This window comes from Furipterus horrens, unplaced genomic scaffold (assembly GCF_987537825.1).
Source record: "Furipterus horrens unplaced genomic scaffold, mFurHor1.1.pri manual_scaffold_1, whole genome shotgun sequence".
NCBI classification, from domain to species: domain Eukaryota; kingdom Metazoa; phylum Chordata; class Mammalia; order Chiroptera; family Furipteridae; genus Furipterus; species Furipterus horrens.
This window is the reverse complement of record NW_028327171.1, coordinates 186,124,716-186,141,231: the sequence shown is the minus strand read 5'-3', so window position 1 is coordinate 186,141,231 and position 16,516 is coordinate 186,124,716. Positions and strand designations below refer to the sequence as shown.

At 39.7% G+C, this 16,516-nt stretch overlaps 1 protein-coding gene across 1 annotated transcript in view; it reads left to right on the top strand.

Annotated features, from left to right (window-relative positions):
• Positions 1-16,516, top strand: part of HECW2 (HECT, C2 and WW domain containing E3 ubiquitin protein ligase 2) — a 217,615-nt gene that overhangs the window by 174,310 nt on the left and 26,789 nt on the right. The window contains exons 19-21 of the mRNA XM_090282068.1: positions 2,698-2,818; positions 4,289-4,402; positions 15,864-16,016. Of these exons, the coding sequence (XP_090138194.1) occupies positions 2,698-2,818; positions 4,289-4,402; positions 15,864-16,016 (388 nt within the window). The remainder of the gene's footprint in view (positions 1-2,697; positions 2,819-4,288; positions 4,403-15,863; positions 16,017-16,516) is intronic.

Genomic DNA, 16,516 nt, shown 5'->3' with positions numbered 1-16,516 from the left:
TGATTCTAACGTGCAGTCAAGGTTTGAGGACCACTGCCTGGCAGTCTCTTCTGTATCCCAGACGTTTTACGATCACGTTTATTTGTTTCCTTTATGACATAGCTCTTAGCTCTGTGGGTAAGAGATTCAACCATACCAACAGACCTCTGGACATATTATTGATCAATAGCCAATTTTATTAAAAGCCATTCATAAAACCCCAATAGTTCCCCACATCTTTAGTGTTTACCTCTATGCAGATAATAACAACAGGAGCTAACAGAGATACACGCGGGGCTTCTTATGCAAAGATACTGCTCAAAGTGCTATACAGGCACTGACTCGTTTCATCCGAGGGTGAGGCTCTGATCTCTGGCTGGAACTCCAGTACTGTTTTTTCAAGTGCCTATACAGAATATTCACCCAAATGGCTGTCACCTCCAGCTCCACACGTCTAAAACTTCACATGCCCTGTCTACCAGCATCATCTCCCACGCTGCCTTTAGTGTCACACAGACCTGGCTCAGATCCCAAACCTACCATTCATTGCCATATGACTTCAGTTCCCTTAGTTACAAAGTGGTGATGGTGGTGATAATAATAATGCCTGCTTCATAGACTTGTGAGGATTCCCTAAGATCCTCCATGTAAAATACATGGTCCCGAATGTATAGCAGGCCCTTAACCAATGACAGCTATTGGTATTGTTCTAAAAACTTTGTGTTGCCACAGGAGAGCTTCCTGTTTCTTTCTCTTCTTTGCTTACCTACTGTTATCAATTCTTATCTCATACTGTAAATGTTTTCTGAGTCACCATTCTGCAGTCTTGTCCTCATCCACGCCTCAGGCTTCCATTGCTGCCACTACTCCTGACCGGGTCTCCACCCTGCAGTCTTTTCTCCTCGCCACCCTTGATCCACTGAGCACACTCCGAAAATCATTTCTTCAATAATAACACGTGTAATTTGCTTGCTCAAGAAGCTATAAAAGATTCCCCCAGCTCGCTGCATCATGCCCAGTCTCATCAGCGATGTTTTTAAAATTTCTTTCATAATCTGGCTCCAGCCTCCTGGCTGCTAAATTCCCCACCTGCTCCCCAGCACCCCTCCTATACCCAGTGGTAACAGGGTTTCCTCCGTGTCTTCTGAATGCACGTGCAAGGCTTATTTACCTCTTGCTGCCCAGCCCAGTATAGCATAGAGTCTCCTCTTTACAAGGCCTGGTTCCAATAAAGCTTGCTCCCTAACATCTTTTCCATTTTGATCTCTACTGATCCTCATTTACTATCACTTTTCGATAACACTGATCACAAATGCAAATACCCAGGAGTGCCAGAAGCCCATGCCTTTGACTGACTGTGGCCCAGTGGAGGGCACACTCACACATGTCGTGGAGCAGCTGCCCAATATAGCCCCAGAAAAATTCAAGCCAGTTGTTTCAAGGGCTCCCAAATCATTTTCAAAAGAAAATACAGATTTGTTTCTACTTGAAATCTCCTGATTTTTAAATGTTGAAAGTTAATTTAAATTCTTTAAAAATGATTTTATGGCAAACAAAGTAGATCAATCGGTCTGGGATTAGCCCCAGGGCAATAGTTTGTCTTCTCTGCTTTGTGCCTTGTTTGCCATCTATTTTAGGACTTCAATATTTGTTATTTCTGTCTTCTCAACCTAGATATCCACTTCATGAACCCTGCCTTATTCATTTTGAGCATCTGTTTTTGAACTTAACACAGTATTAGCAATGAATAACAACCACTTAGTTTATTCATTCACTAAAGAAATATCTAATGAGCTCATGTGGTGTATAAGCGAAGGACTTCAAAATTTTTATTTTCTGGTTTCTTCCATTGTGTTGTCAACTTTTTTTTTTTTTTTTGTCATGGCTCTGGGTCTGATTCCATATTCATCATCAGTGTTCTACCCTGAGTTGCTGGTTAGTCACATAGTGACCCAAAGTCAGATTTTTCTATGGAAAGAGGAAATGTTACTTCTACATTTTATTAATGATACTTGTCATATGAAATATTAAAAAAACTTTAGATAATCTGTAGATGATTATAGTACTTGGCACCTATTAAGAATTCAACAAATAGCACATTATGTACTCTTTGTGGAACCGGGGAACATATGACTTCTGCAATTACGTCTGAATTCTGTTTTTATATCAAGGTTATTCTACCCTACAATATAAAATGTATGCAACTATGTTTCTAAAATAATTTTTAGCTATAGTGCCTATCCAAAAGAAGTTTTTGTACGTTTTCCATAAAGTATGGAAACTGACTGTTCTTGCTTTATATACCACATACTTTTAACATTGTAACTTCCTGTCTAATTGCCATGATATCATCTCAGCAGCGAGCAAAGCTATTCCACCCTCACCAGTTACCATTAGACATGAGTAACCCTGTTTGACTCATTAGTTTGGACTGAAAAGGGCAACATATTTGACTAACAGATGGCACCATCGTAACGATTGGAACGGCATTGTTCTTTTCAACCAAGATGCCACAAAGAAGATATCTCGTAAGACCCTGGTTAAGCTCTGGTATAGTCTTTAAGTTGGACAGTTGAAAACTGCAGGAACTAAACACATTGCCTCCTTTTACTTCTTAACTCTGGTCTCAGCTCCCTGGTGATTATTTTCTCACGATGATACTATGAACATCAGGACATTGCACAAATCCACACCCTCTTCTTTTTGTGGTTGCTGTAGGGACGCAGCGTGCCAATGCCCGGGCTCCAGCCCCTTACAAGCGAGACTTCGAAGCCAAACTAAGGAACTTCTACAGGAAGTTAGAGACTAAAGGATATGGACAAGGCCCAGGGAAATTAAAGTAAGTCAAAGTGAAACAAGCCACAGGATTTGTAGATGTTGAAAGGATGGGATGCAGTTGGGAATGTAGAAATTGACTGTGATTTGGGACAACCACCTTTGTTTTAGTCGACATAATTATTTTGGTGTCTGTAAATTACAGCAGTTTTGGACTTAAGCACAATTAAGCTTAAGGTTTTAAAACAAACAGTAAAGAAACTATCACATTGTATGTAAAAAATATTAGGAAAAATTAAAAGCGCATTCATTTTTTTCTCCTGGAAACCACCTCTGTTGGCTGAAAGTATATTCGTTAGGTATAAGGCTGTCACAATGTCCTGTCTTGCACATCACTGTCTCCTGACATGACCTGAGTGTAGGGATCATTGCTCAGCTCTGTTTCCTTCTGTGAAATAAACTTCACTTGTCCAACGGAATCTGTCATGAATGTTGTTTCTGCCTGTCTATCCACCTCCACTAAAATGGGGCAATTGAAACATTATCATGATGTATGGTCAGAATTATTTTCATTCTCCACTTACCCCTACTGCCCCCTTCATCCCCACCTCCACCCCTCCACCATGTCCCCACTAGACATCACTATGCCACCTGAGAGAGGACAGAGGAGGAGGGTCTCTATTGCAGTACTGTCACATTCCAGGGTACCTGAGAGAAGGTCCAGGGACCAACTCAGCTGCCCCACAGCTCACCACCCCACACGGAGGGCTTTCTTGATGAAACTCACAGGTTCCATTTTCAACACCCTCAAAAAACATCAGCCTGCCCAAACACCATGCCTCTCAGAGCTTTACCTTTCTGACACTTCTCTTCCAAAGGTCTTGATGACCAAGCTTTCATCCTTGGCCTCCATATTAGCTCCCTTTCCATGAATAGTTTCACTAAAGGCAAATTCATGTCTGCTCAAGGATAACTTTATCATTACAGCAAGTGGATTAATTGGTCACATGTATCAGTCATTAGTGTCTGTCAGTTAGAAAATTTCAAGATTCACTTAATTTAAAAATTAAATTAAGCACAATTATAAACTCTTCTGCTTTGGAGGACACTGAGATTTTTTTCTCCCGGTCATCTTTCTAGGCACCTAGTAATTGAATTCCTTGTCTAGGTGCATTCAGGCTTTGAACACAACCTCATAGGGTTGTTTTTCCTTTACTAAACAAAAGTGTTGTGCCTGTGATGTTTCATATCCTTCTTGGATGAATTGATTTGACGATTCAGAAGGGCCTCTTGGATTGTTTTCACAGGTCATAGGTGGGGTGCTGTCTTTACCAATGATTCTTACATAACAGTTGCTAAGGCTGTTACGAATTAAAGACAATTGTGTCCTTTGTGGCAGATAGCAATGATGTTAAGTCACTCCTTGTTGCCTAGTTAGTTGTGGTGAATGCAAATTAAGTGGCAGGTGCCCAGTTCTAGAAAGATAAGGATTAGGAAATAATTTGTATTTTTCAAATTGTCTCCTTATTGACAGGTTAATTATCAGAAGAGATCACTTACTTGAAGATGCTTTTAATCAGATCATGGGCTACTCCCGAAAAGATCTGCAGCGAAATAAGCTGTACGTCACCTTCGTCGGGGAGGAAGGGTGAGTAGCATGGAGAAGTGGCCTGCGCAGCACAGGCCGTGACTGCAGGGCGGATGTTTCACCACATCCTCCCTGTGGTTGCCTGAAACAGGAAATCCTTCTGGCAGGAAATGCCGTTCTCGTACACTGCAGCCTCTCGGCTTTCTTCAAAAAGGCTTTTTCTGGTTTTTAAATCATTTGGCATAGAAATTCTTTGGTAAAACCTTATAACTATAGATCATTTTCGAGAGCAGAGCTCGGTTTGGTTTCTTCTCTCCCTGATTCTCTCTTAAAGGAAAAAGGGATCTTTGAGTTAAAAAAAAATCGAGGAATTGCATTTTAGCACCTGTGATCTGGTTACTTGCACTGGGGTGCAAAGTGGGACGTGCTTCACCTGTTAAATAAACTCAATTTCAGAATCACTAATTAGAATCCTGCTGCTCTACCAGGAAGCCTCCACACCAGAAACTCTCGGGTCTTGGTTCTTATTTCTCTGTCTCCAGTTTTTCTCTCCTTTCGGGATGGCAGCATGCCTACCAAAATAAGCACCTGCCGTAAACAAAGGTCTCCAGCCTTCTGTGCGTCTTCCCTGAGTGTGCTCATGTAGGGAAGAGTTAGGAAATGGAGTGGCTACTCCCACACAGTATTTATTGCATCCAAACAGACACGACAGCTGTTATATAACACTTGCGGAGATGACAGCTCTCGTCTCTCCCAGACCCCTTCCTCTTGCCTCATTTCAGGTCCGGGTTTTGCGTTTCAGCACCTTCTATGTAACCCTGCCACCACTAGAGTGAATTAAAAAAATATATATCACACAATTGCCTGAACTCTTGTTGTCTTCTTGATTCTGTTCATTTGGATTATTTCAACACTGCCCCTCTCAGTCATGCCCAGGAATAAACTGTGCTCCATTATGGAATCATATGGATTCATAGTAGTAATATCCAAAAAAAAATTAACCATTAAGTATATGGCTCATGAAATGGAGGCTCCAAAGTATCAAATAACTTGCATGTGCTAACAGAACCAGATAATAGGAAAATTGAGATTGAGGGTCACAGCTAGGTTTTAGTCTTTCATTCACTATGTTTGGAGCAACACTGGGACGTAGACAAAAATTCCTGAACTCTGGTCTACCTGAATTTTTTTCCTACCCATGAATCTTTTCACTATTTCTGTAGTGCCTGATAGCTTCTGCTCTTCACACATGCTGTTGTATAGTCTCCCAGCTATGACTAGATTAAACATTACATGGGAAAACAATATAATGTGACAAAGTTGAACAGAAACTTGCCTGAGACTTGAGCCTTTTGTTGCTGACATGCCTTAATGGACCTCTAGCTTATGTTAATTGGCTTAAAGATGCAGGTGCACCATTGAAAATGAAGGCAAATGTTTTTAGTCTAATCACAGGTATGCATGGGATGCCAAGTATTTCCTGACCTTATTGGTCTGGTTTGAATGAGAATACTTTTCCTCCCCCAGAACCCCAGCTGCCTTCCTGCATTGTTGGACCACAGTCTGCTGAGATCTCAGGGGTGTGGGGAGAGTCTTGGGAGCCCTGGAACTTAAGCTCGAATAGAACAGATGCTTATCATGTTTGATCATCCTAATGTGGTCTCCCTGTGATCTGGACTGATGACATCTGTTCCCAGGACGAGGCTCAGGATGAGTGGGGCTTGCTCTCTCTGTATTTGATTGTCACTAATGTCCAAATGCTTCCTGCTTCTATCACCTCTTTCCTAGCTATAACCCCAGAGGGAAAATAAGAGTGAGGATATTTTGAGGTGTGGCTTCAGTCGTCATAAACAATCTCTTAATCAGATCATATGGCTTATTGAAGCTGGAGTCGAGCCAGATAATTTCTGGTCTCATGGATTAATCATGCAATGTTATACATATAGATTACTAAATACAAACTTTATTTTGCTACTAGGCATTGAGAAAACATATATTACTTTCAAAGATTAACATAGCACACTTGCTGGAAAATAGAAACCTAAAAACAACATAAAATTAAGAAGCTATTTTAGCCTTAACCCCCTTCTCAAACATATTCATTCTATCATATTAAACTTAAAGACCAAAATATTTCTGGATTGTAATAAATACCCATAGTGGAAAGCTGTCTAAGATTTTCATGGAACTATAAAAATTGAGCTTGAAGTTTTCTGTCACTTTCCCTTCATTAATTTTAATGCTCTTGAAATGTGTCATTTGGTCAATTCTTCATATCCAACTCTAGTAAAAGGTATTTAAAAACATACACCAGTAGTGCCCAGATCTTGGTCTCCAATATCATTCTCCAGTAAAAGGAACTAGGGCTCCTTGAAGGATTGGCTGATTCTAGGGCTAGGACAGGAAGTACACAAGAAGAAGCCTGAAGGATCCTGTAATGTCAGAGAATAAAGAAATGCTCAAAAAGTCAATGTCCAAGGGACAAAGAGCCAATTGAAAGAGCTCCCAATGGCCAAAGCTGGAGTGATTTGAACAACAAAAAAATAAATGAAGTAGTATGGCATTGTAACCCGAAGTATAAATAAATCTCTCTATACTCATATAAATACATGATTGAATAAATAAATAAGTGGAAGAGAATAAATATATCTTTTGTGCAGATTTCTAAATAATTTAGTGAAATTCCTAACTCCTTAATTATGGGTTATCCATACTGACTTTCTTCCAAATAAAGAAGTCTCCAGTGGAGATGCCTGACAAACGCTGAGCCAGGTGATCAAGGTTAAAATCAACAGTGATACATCACATTAATGGTATGTACCCTTAATATGATGTGATGAGAATGGCAGTTTACTTTCTTTGATCTTTCTCCCCAAAAACCAGAATGTCAGTTTAATGGTGAGAAAAACATCAGACAAACCCACACTGAGTGGCATCCTACAAGATACCTTGCAAGTACTTAAAATTGTCAAGGTCATCAAAAATTAGACAAGTCTGAGAAACCGTCACAGCCAAGAGGAGCCTAAGAAAACATGACAATTAAATATAATACGGCATTTGGGATGGGCTTCTAGGACACAAAAGGGTCATTAGGTAAAAACTAAGGAAATCTGAATAAAGTATGGGTTTTAGTTAAAAACTGTATCAATATTGGTTCACTGATTATAACAAAGCTACTATACTAATATAAGATAGTAATAAGAGGGAAATTGAGTGTGAGGTATACAAGAATTCTTCATACTATCTTTGAAATTGTTCTGTAAATCAAAAACTATTCTAAAATAAAACATGTATTAAAAGAACACATATAGTCAGGATTGTAGGAGATGTAGGAAATGGTTCCTTGAGTGACTTTTTTTGTTTCCTAGTTGGCTAATAGCTGACTGCCATGAGGGTAATTTCTTCCACACTTGAGATTAGTAGAGTAAGAATATGGATAGAGTTAATTCTATGAAAAGTCCAAATCAGTAGGTATATTGGTACATATAGAGTTTTTGTGTTGCTAATGACAATGTTATGTTATCTATGATGAATAATACTTGCAATTCTTATTAATACATCTCAATGATCAGATCTTCTACTTGTCATAATCAAGATCTTTATTTATAGTAGATTAGCTAGTGCATGTAAAGAAAGGGATTTATTTTTCAGAATAATGCATCTGTTAGAGAACCCTAAAGATTCTATCAAAAAAAAAAAAACTGCTGGGACTGATAAATGAATTCAGTAAAGTAGCAGAATACAAAATAAATATCCAGAAATCAGTTGCATTTTTATACACCAATAATGAACTATCAGAAAGGGAAACTAAGAAAACAATTCCATTTACAGTTGTATCAAAAACAATAAAATACCTAGAGATAAATTTAGCCAAGGATGTAAAAGACCTATACTTCGAAAATTATAAGACACTGAAGAAAGAAACTTGATAAGTGGAAGCATATACTATGTTCATAGATAAGAAGAATTAAGATCATTAAAATATCCATACTACCCTCCCTGACTGGTGTGGCTCAGTTGGTTGGGTGTTGTCCTGCAAAGCTAAAGGTCATTGGTTTAATTATCAACCAGTGCATGTGCCTGAGTTGTGGCTTCTGTCTCTGGTTGGGGTGTGTACAAGAGACAACAGATGGATGTTTCTCTCCCTCCCCTTCCCTCTCTGTAGAAATAAATAAATAAAAATCTTTAAAAAAATATCCATAATACCAAAGCAATCTATGTATTCAGCACAATTCCTATCAAGATACCAATGGCATATTCCACAGAACTAGAATAAGTATTCCAAAAATTCATATGGAACCACAAAAGAGCCCAAATAGCCACCACAATCTTGAGAAAGAAGAACAATATTGATGAATCACACTACCTGGTATTAAACTATACTACAAGACCATAGTAGTCAAAACAGTGTGGTACTGGCATAAAAACACACATAGATAATGAAACAGAATAGAGAGCCCTGAAGTAAACCTATGCCTTAATGGTCAATTAATATTTGGAGGAGGAAGAGCATACAATGGGGCAAAGGTAGTCTAATCAATAAATGATGTTGGACACTTGGACAGATATGTACAAAAAATAAAATTAGACCACCTTCCTACACCCTACACAAGAATAAACTCAAAGTGGATTATAAACTTAAATGTAAGACTCAAAACCATAAGAATCCTAGAAAAAAATGTAGTAAAATCTCAGACATTTCTCATAACAATATTTTTTCTGCTATGTCTCCTTGGACAAGGGAAACAAAAGAAAAGATAAACAAATGGGACTACATCAAACTAAAAAGTTTTTGCACAGCAAAGGAAACCCACTAAAGGGGAGAACATATTCACCAATGATATATCTGATAAGGGGTTTATATCCAAAATTTATAAAGAACTTACAAAACTCAACACCAGAAAAACAAACAATCCAATTTAAAAATGGGCAAAAGACCTGAATAGATACTTCTCCAGAGGACATACAGATGGCCAATAGACATGAAAAAATGTTCAACATCACTAATCATTAGAGAGATGCAAATTAAAGCCACAATATGATAATCGCCTCACACCTCTCAAAATGGCTGTCATCAGTAAATCAGCAAACAAGTGCTGGCGAGGATGTGGAGAAAAGGGAACACTCATGCACTGTCGGTGGGAATGCAGACTGGTGCAGCCACTGTGGGAAGCAGTATGGAGTTTCCTCAAAAAACTGAAAATAGAACTGCCTTATGACCCAGTGATTCCACTTCTGGGAATATATCTAAAGAAACCCAAAACACTAATTCAAAAGAATATATGCACCCCTATGTTTATTGCAGCATTATTTACAAAAGCCAATATTTGGAAGCAGCCCAAGTGCCCATCAGTAAATGAGTGGATTAAAAGCTGTGGGACCTTTACACAATGGAATATTGCTCAGCTGTAAACAAGGACTCAACCATAAAATGGGAGGAAATCTTACCTTTTGTGACAGCATGGATGGACCTGAAGAGTATTATTCTAAGTGAAATAGACCAGTCAGAGAAAGATGGATACCATATGATTTCACTTATATGTAGAATTTAATGAGCCAAATAAACTAACAAAATAGAAACAGACTCAGATAGAGAGAACAGACTGACAGCTGTCAGAGGGGAGCGGCTTGTGGGGCTGGGTGAAAAAGGTGAAGGGATTAAGCAAAGGAAAAAAAGACTCACAGACACAACAACAGTGTGGTGATTCCCAGAGGGAAAGGGGGTGGGGAAGGTAGAAGAGGGTAAAGGGGGGATAAATGGTGTGGAAGGAGATTTAACGTTGGGTGATGAACACACAATACACTATACAGATGATGTATTACAGAATTGTACCCTTGAAGACTGTTTAATTTTACTAACCAATGCCACCCCAATAAATTTAATAAAAATTTTAAAAGGAAGACTACATCTGCCTGCATTCCCAAAAAGTGTGAGTTAGCAGATTCACAGAGAAACTTTAGCTCTGCTTTAAGCTGTTTTTTTTTTTGCATAGGTCTGAAACACAATATATAGATTGTTTCTGAAATGAAGTGACTGAGGCAAGAAAAATGATGGAAAAATTTATAGTCAGGAATGTCCAGGTTAACTACTAATTCCAAAGGAGGTAGAATTCATCCCAGAATATTAGTGATGCCTATATTCAATTTAAAAAATACAAGAATGATCCAAGACCTTTTAATACTTCTCACTAAAATAATGTTTCATGTTATAGTTGGCTTTTTATCAAAAGTAAGCCGTTTCTAAGCAAACCCCTGTGATTTGATTTGGTCAGAGCTGGAAGTTTTGTTCTCATTAAAATTTCCACCCAACTTAATTTGGTTATCTGGTCTTGCAAAGTGGCGAGGAGTGGCTGTCAGCAGTGGTGGCATGGCTGGAAACTGAGTCATCTTGACAGAATGTGGTGAGAAGTCGCATGCTCTGCTTGCTTCTGTCTGCCTAGAGGTTGCGTCTTTAGGAAAGAGGACAGGTGGAGCACTGAGAGTCTCCAGTGTGTCATTCTCTCCCGAGTTACAAGTCCTGGCAACTAAAGCTATGTGGTTTCCAAAGTTAGCAAGGCACACTATTGTGTTCTGATAAGGCATCCTGGGCCATTAACTTCTTAGTACCCCAAGCAGTAAGGAAACAATGGCCTTGGTGAAGAGAGGATGTTTACGCTGGATTGCCTCACCTCTTTTTCCTCTGTGGCCAACTCTGTAAAAGGCACCTTTCTTTAAGAAAGAATGAGTTCATTATATGTAAGGTGCCTTCTATAGGACATCAATCACCTGGCTCGCAAAGCCACCCTTAGACAAGGGAGGGGATGTGTGCAAACAGTTTTAGCTTAGGGGTTAAGGACATATGAGCTCTTTCTGTGACCTTGCTTCTGAGACAGGCAAATAATGCCACTGAGGGAGAGGGGGTCATCTGACACAGTCTTCCTGCAACCCTGCTTATAAAATAAGCAGCAGCTCTTACATCTGACTGGTCTAATCCTTCTTAGAAGTTGAGTGGATTCCGAGCTTGACCTTTAGTCCTCAGAAATCTGTAAAGCTTCAGGTTAAATTAATGATGCTGCTTGTCTTCTTCCAAAAAGAGACATTCGCAGAATAACCTCAATAACCCAAACCTTGCTGAAGAAGCTGCTTCTGTAGCTGGGCTTAGGCTTGGTCTTACCAGGTAAAACTTTGCTCGTCTTATTTATTGCTCACAAAATTCCTTACTCACCCATGACGCCTTCTTAAGTGGCTGGAGAACCAGTGCCTTGATGCTATAAATATTTGAGGGTGAATCGGCAGGTGCACAGGCCACGTGTGTCTGACCCAGCCTGTAAGAGCAGAGTTTTCTGTGTTCCAGAAAACTTGTAGGACATGATGGTGTGACTTCCCCATGCCATCTTCTTCCATTTTATAGTCTACTTCCATGGGGATACTTTTTTTTCAGTAATTTTTACTTGAAAATAAAGAACAGGAGAATAAAAGTAACAACAAATATTGGATGCCACCAGCAAGCCGGACAGTGTCAGCTGGTCAGTGTGATGGTGTTTAAAATGCTGTATCAGCACTTCATGGGGCTCAAAATTGCAGTGACACCGTAAGGACATCTGTGCTGATTCCGAAATGCCCTCCCGTGCAGCTGTTGTGTGGCTGCACACCCGTTGTCCGGAGTTTCTGTATTTCAGTGCCAAGCCTTTGCTGTGGAACCAACCTAACTGGCAAAACAGGAATGATCCTGGGATATGAGTCATATTAACTATTTATATGGACGAGGTTGCTAAGACATCACAGGAAGCACATGCACGAGGTGCCCTGCTGGGACATGTCTGACTGGATTAGGTAGACATATGTAATTTGTAACCTACAACCTGCTCTCAGATAGACAGTTGTAAGTTTTGGATTGTAATCAAATCAGACTTCAGAAACTGTCTTGGTTTCAGATTGACTCCATCAGAGCTGCTAGAGTTAAAACCTGGCAGATAAGAGCCTGACCAGTTGAGGAAGATACATTTTCCTCCTAGAGGAACTGTTAGCTTTGTTCTCTTGGGGGTGAAAAAAAGGAATTTTTACTTTCAGCTTAACTTTCATGTTATTGCTAGCCAGATTCAGCTCTTATCATAATAAAAGAACCAATCAGTAAGGTCCACCTTTGCTGTTTTAACAAATGTCACCGTAGTAGATGATGCTGTACCTGGAAATGACAAGCACCAAGCTCTCTGAGTGTAATTCATTTGAGTGATTTATGACAATATTTGCAAGTCGGGTCAGGGATTGACATAGACTATTAATGTCATTGAATCAGTATGCCGCCTGAAGGAAAACTTGTGCAGTTATTCACTGTGCTAGATGCTAACTAACAAAGTAAATTATGTTGATTTTCTTTAGAGAGCTGCATTCATTGATTCAGAAACATATATTGAGCCCCTACTGGGTATTAGGCTAAGTACTTGGGATACAATACTGAGAAACAGGTAGTCCCTGTCCTCAGTATGGTTACAATCTGCTTGTGTATATAGAGGAGGCAGACGCACAAGCAGGTCATTATAATACACTCTGAGGAGTGCAGTATTATTAAACACAGAGAGTTACAGCTCAAAGAAAACCTATTTCTAACTGAAGGCCACAGTTGAATTTTAAGCAGCTAAAAAGCCATTTTACTTATACCAGATGTCTCTTTGTAATAATAGTGACCTCATAAATATTTTAAAAAAGTAGCATTTTCCTCCCACTTTCTCTTATAACAGAGTTTGGCAAACTTGTACTGAAAAGGGCTAGATTGTAAATATTTTAGGCTTTGCAGGCCATGCATTCCCCACCCCAGCCACTCAACTCTGCTATCTTAATAGAAAAGCAGCCACGGACAGGCAACACATAAACAAATGGGTGTGGCTCTGTGCCGATAAAACTTTATTTACAAAGCCAGGAGATGGGCCAGATTTGGCCTGCAGGCCATAGTTTATAAGCAGCGTTTCTTTTTTTGAGTCTTGAACATGTAAAGTGTCCTGGGGGTAGGCTGTCAGGAGCAACGAGCCTTTTACAGAGGATGCGGGAGCCTGCATCAAGGCCCACATCCCCGACTGCAGCCTTCACTGGTGTCCTCCAGCCTGAGTCTTCTCCGTAAAATGAGCATACAGACAAAATGCCTTTGACCAGTGGCCCTCTCCATTCCTGGAAAGACACAGGATCTGCCGATAGAGTTCCACCATCAATAAGAGAGATGTTTTGCATCCACAAGGACCTGGGTCGACTGGATTCATGATTTAGCAGGAAAAAGTATAAAGTCTAGTACTTGGGTTTTAAAAAGATACAGTGACGTGCAGACAGGATGGGAGAGTCCTGGGTTGAAGCAGTGCCAGTGAAAGGTATGAGCTGGTGACTAGCTCAGGATGAGTCAACAAAGTGGCTGCCCCACAAGCAGGGTAATTTTAAGCTGCCTTAATGGAGAATAGAGTCCAGGAAGAGAGGACATGGGCCCTTTCTAAGCTTGGTGCCCAGACCACGCCTTGAAGTGTTGTGATCAGTAGTAGGCACCACCCCTGAAGTCAGACTTTGACAGCCTGGAGAGTGTCCAGAGCAGAGGGAATTCCCAGCCCTTCCTTGAGAGGAGGTTGAAAGAAGTGGCTGTGTTCAGGCGTGGGGGTGGCGGCAGGAAGGGGAAGAGACCAGGGACATGGAAACTGCCACACATAAGAGTTCTTTTAGAAAATGGCTTTGCAAAAATTTGTATATCTTTAGCATCTAGATGAGTACCCAAAACATAATAGGCACTCAGATATTTGTTGACAGAAAGTCTCTAAATATCTGAAGAACATTCAAGTGGAAGAAATATTCTGCTTGGAAGAAGTATTCTGCTTGTTCTTGGTGGCGTCAGAGATCAAATTAGGACAGTGGTTGGAAGCCGCAGGAGGCTTAGCCCGAGGAGGTGCAGTCACATGTGTCCTTGCACCTGTGGGACAGCCAGAGTGCTGCTCTGGGGGTCCCCAGGGTTAATCTGAGCAGAGTGCCACCAACCCTGGTGCCCACCTGCTAGCCACATTATATTAAGCTGCCCATCATGTCACCTTAAGGCCTCTTTGGGCCTGAGAGTCTAGTATGTTTGCATTTTCTGCAAACGTAGGTTTCCTGGCAGTCCATACTTGTATCTCCCAAAGTGTAGTGTTGACTGGTGCTGTGTGAGATGCTTTTAGCTATTACATAGACTGATATCTTTTTAAAATATATATATATATTTTTTTAATGTGTATTAGAAAAAAAAAGCTAACATCATAATTTCATAAATATTGTGTGAGACAATGATACATTGAAAAAGCAAGTGAATTTAAAGTTGACTTGATGAAAAATATTTAGTAAATAATAGTACATATATATTCAGAAATGGCAAAAATTCAGAAAGTAGTATGTGAATAGCTGAAGTCTTTTCTAAGTAAATTCTGTTAAACGCTCAACTCAGCCATATAAGTCATTTTATTTCCTCACCAGTCTCCCAATTCCATTTTACACATGTAATAGGATTCTTTTCTCTATCACAGAATCCTATCACTGAATAAGACTCAGATGATTTCCTTAAAAAAAAAAAAAAATGCAGTAAAGTTCATGGAGGAAATTCCATAAGAGAGAAGAAAAAGTGAACAAAGTCTTAAAAAATCTGCCACCCCCACTATTCCATTGCTTTCCTTCCCCCTTAAGCATTTCTTCCTCTCCGAACCTATGTGTAAAGATTTATCATAGGGTTGATGTCCCTTCTGTTTTCATTTTAATTTTAACACATCGAGTGGCTTTATTGTAAACTCCTCTTTACTGCATTTTTTGCCCTCAGCATTGTTGGCCACTTGTCATTCCTCAAGCCTAACATAGTCTTTTTCATACCTCATTTTGACCTTGATGTCCTTGTAACAAAAATGGAATTCACACTGGAGGTCAGGTGCTAGAGTTTCAGCCTCTTCTCCAGATTCTTTCCTTACAGAGCTTTAGATACCCTCATTTTTCTTGTCTGTAATGTTCCTTGGTGTTTTATCATTTAGTTTCCACTTGAACCCTACCATTCCTTTTTTTTTTTTCCTCTGATCTCCCTAGACGAGCTTGTATCTGTAATACCCTCTCACCAATTCACTAAAGTCTCTTTCTTCCCCAATTTAAAAATTCAGGAGGACTCTGTGTCCCATGGGTGTAGGTAGCTGATGCCCTCAGGTTTTTCCCAATTAAGAAAAGCATTCTCACTAACTTCACTCCAAACATTTAAAATATTTACCTCTTTATACATATTTATACAATCAGAGTATTAGCATATTGCCTATTATATCCATTATTGGATGTGTAGTTCTGATTTTGGATGTGCTGCATATAAAATGTCCATTTCCCTACTCTGGGTCAAGACATGGATGAGATGAAAAACCATGATCATTCCATTTGTTTGGGACAGTCCCGGTATATAAACAGTTAGACTTGTGATGAATGTTCTATAGAAAGTTGAGCTCTGTAGGAAATGTACCCGGTATATATATATATATATATATAATAACTGGTTGTTCTTTTGTGAATTTTTAAAAAGGTTGGACTACAGTGGACCTTCCAGAGAGTTTTTCTTCCTGGTATCCAGAGAACTCTTTAACCCATATTATGGCTTATTTGAATATTCAGCCAATGACACGTACACAGTACAAATAAGTCCCATGTCTGCTTTTGTAGACAATCACCATGAATGGTAAGTAATGTTTTCCCTAACACTTTTCTTCTGTTGATTTCTGTGATATTAGTTTTTATAGGAATCCACAGTTTTAGCATTTTTTTCCTTGGAGAAAATTACATGTTTAATTAAATATGTTATTTGACTCTTGTTTTTGCTGTCAGATTATATGTATACAGGCAGTCTCAGAGCTAGGTATAGATTATGTTCCATAAGACCAATTTTAAGTGAGCTGAGTAGAATTCAAAAGGTTTCTCCCATAGAAAGAAAGAGGGACCCCTGCAACCCTCTCTGCACCTTTGGGCATCCCTGAGCTCTCAGGTGGGGTGAGGGAGAGCAGGGGAAAGTCCTGGACCAGGGGTCAGGCAGCTTCTAGAGCAGCCCTTGGAGAAGTGGCTGACACTGGGGAAGGGACAGAGGTTGGGGACCTGGAGTGACTGATGACAGAAGAGTAGGAATGTGGAGTCACAGTAGTGACCACTTGCCCTATGAGCCATTTGAAGTGTGTGACCAGGGAT